This window comes from Limulus polyphemus, unplaced genomic scaffold, assembly GCF_000517525.1.
Source record: "Limulus polyphemus unplaced genomic scaffold, Limulus_polyphemus-2.1.2 Scaffold3347, whole genome shotgun sequence".
Classification (NCBI taxonomy): Eukaryota; Metazoa; Arthropoda; class Merostomata; order Xiphosura; family Limulidae; genus Limulus; species Limulus polyphemus.
This window is the reverse complement of record NW_013668957.1, coordinates 24,889-26,171: the sequence shown is the minus strand read 5'-3', so window position 1 is coordinate 26,171 and position 1,283 is coordinate 24,889. Positions and strand designations below refer to the sequence as shown.

The window sequence follows — 1,283 nt, the reverse complement described above, 5'->3', positions numbered from 1 at the left end:
GGAAATAGAGGTGAAGTTGTTTAAGGGAGTGGCATACATCATGAGAAATTGTGAAACAGTTCTTAGATTTGCCACTCTTAACACAAACTGCTTATCATTTCATGAACATTTTTTGGTGCAAGTACAAACATTTTAGAGTTCATTGATAGCTAAACATAACACTAGCATTTCATGACAGAATCTGAAGGAACCAAGTGTATAAAGGACTAAAGATAAACAAACTTGATATTATGTTATATTTTGTAAATTAAATTTGAGATCTTATGATTTGAAAAGTATGCTGCCAAAAATAACCTTCTGTAGTGTTTGCAGTTCTACTTTTAAGTGAATTCTCCAACACCTATGATAATTTACTATCTTATGTGTTGTAGCCAATACTGAAATATGAATATATATATATATGTTATCGTGTACTACTGAAGGTTACTTATATAATAATTCTTAAGACTTTGAAATTAACTTTGATATTAAAGTTTAAAAGAACTTAGCAATTTTTTAAGTAAAATATCTTATTTTGTTTTAATAATTTCAAATGCTATATTTATAATCTTTTTTTGGTCCATATTGGTTATGTGTGCATAAAAATAATTTTTTTCTCTCAATATTTGTAGTTTTTCATTAACCTGTTTAGATCAATGAATGTTTTTTTTGTTAAATTAGAATTATTTTTTCTGTTTCATATGTATAAGTCATTATGAACTTCTATTACTTTTGTACTTTTGTGTTCTAACTTTATTACTATACAGACATAGTTCATAACAGTTTATTTTTATTCTGCTATCTTCCTGATTATTTTTTCTTCTTTCTACTAGGCAAATAAGGAAATTAAGGTCACATTAAACCATGACAAAATCCTGCTTCTTGTGCGTAAAATAAAAGGTAAACATTAGTAAATATCTGATTTTTACAGTTTGTTATTCATCAGAATGCCATAGGTATATATGAATGCTAAGATAATCATTGTGTCTCTCATGTGATACTGTTATACTTTCATACTTTCCATGTTGCAGATGTTTTGTGTTAATAAAGTAAGTTTAAGAAGCAAACTTATATATACAGATAGTAAATATATTCCACTAGCTTATTTGTGATTTGAAATTTATTTGTTATAGAATATAGCTTTATTTCAAAATTTCAGTTTTAGATACATAAAATTTTTCTTAGTTATTTCAAATTAATGTATTTTATTTAGTGTGATGAAAGACAAAAAAGAACCATTGTTATAGTTTGAACTAATTGTTTGAAATATTGTATATCTGCAGTGCTTTGTCAGTTGTTATTTT

At 25.6% G+C, this 1,283-nt stretch overlaps 1 protein-coding gene across 1 annotated transcript in view; it reads left to right on the top strand.

The window, feature by feature from the left end:
- The window catches only part of LOC111088217, a 35,393-nt gene that overhangs the window by 26,536 nt on the left and 7,574 nt on the right, over positions 1–1,283 (top strand). Inside the window, exon 7 of the mRNA XM_022397627.1 lies at positions 813–880. Coding sequence (XP_022253335.1) covers positions 813–880 — 68 coding nt within the window. The remainder of the gene's footprint in view (positions 1–812; positions 881–1,283) is intronic.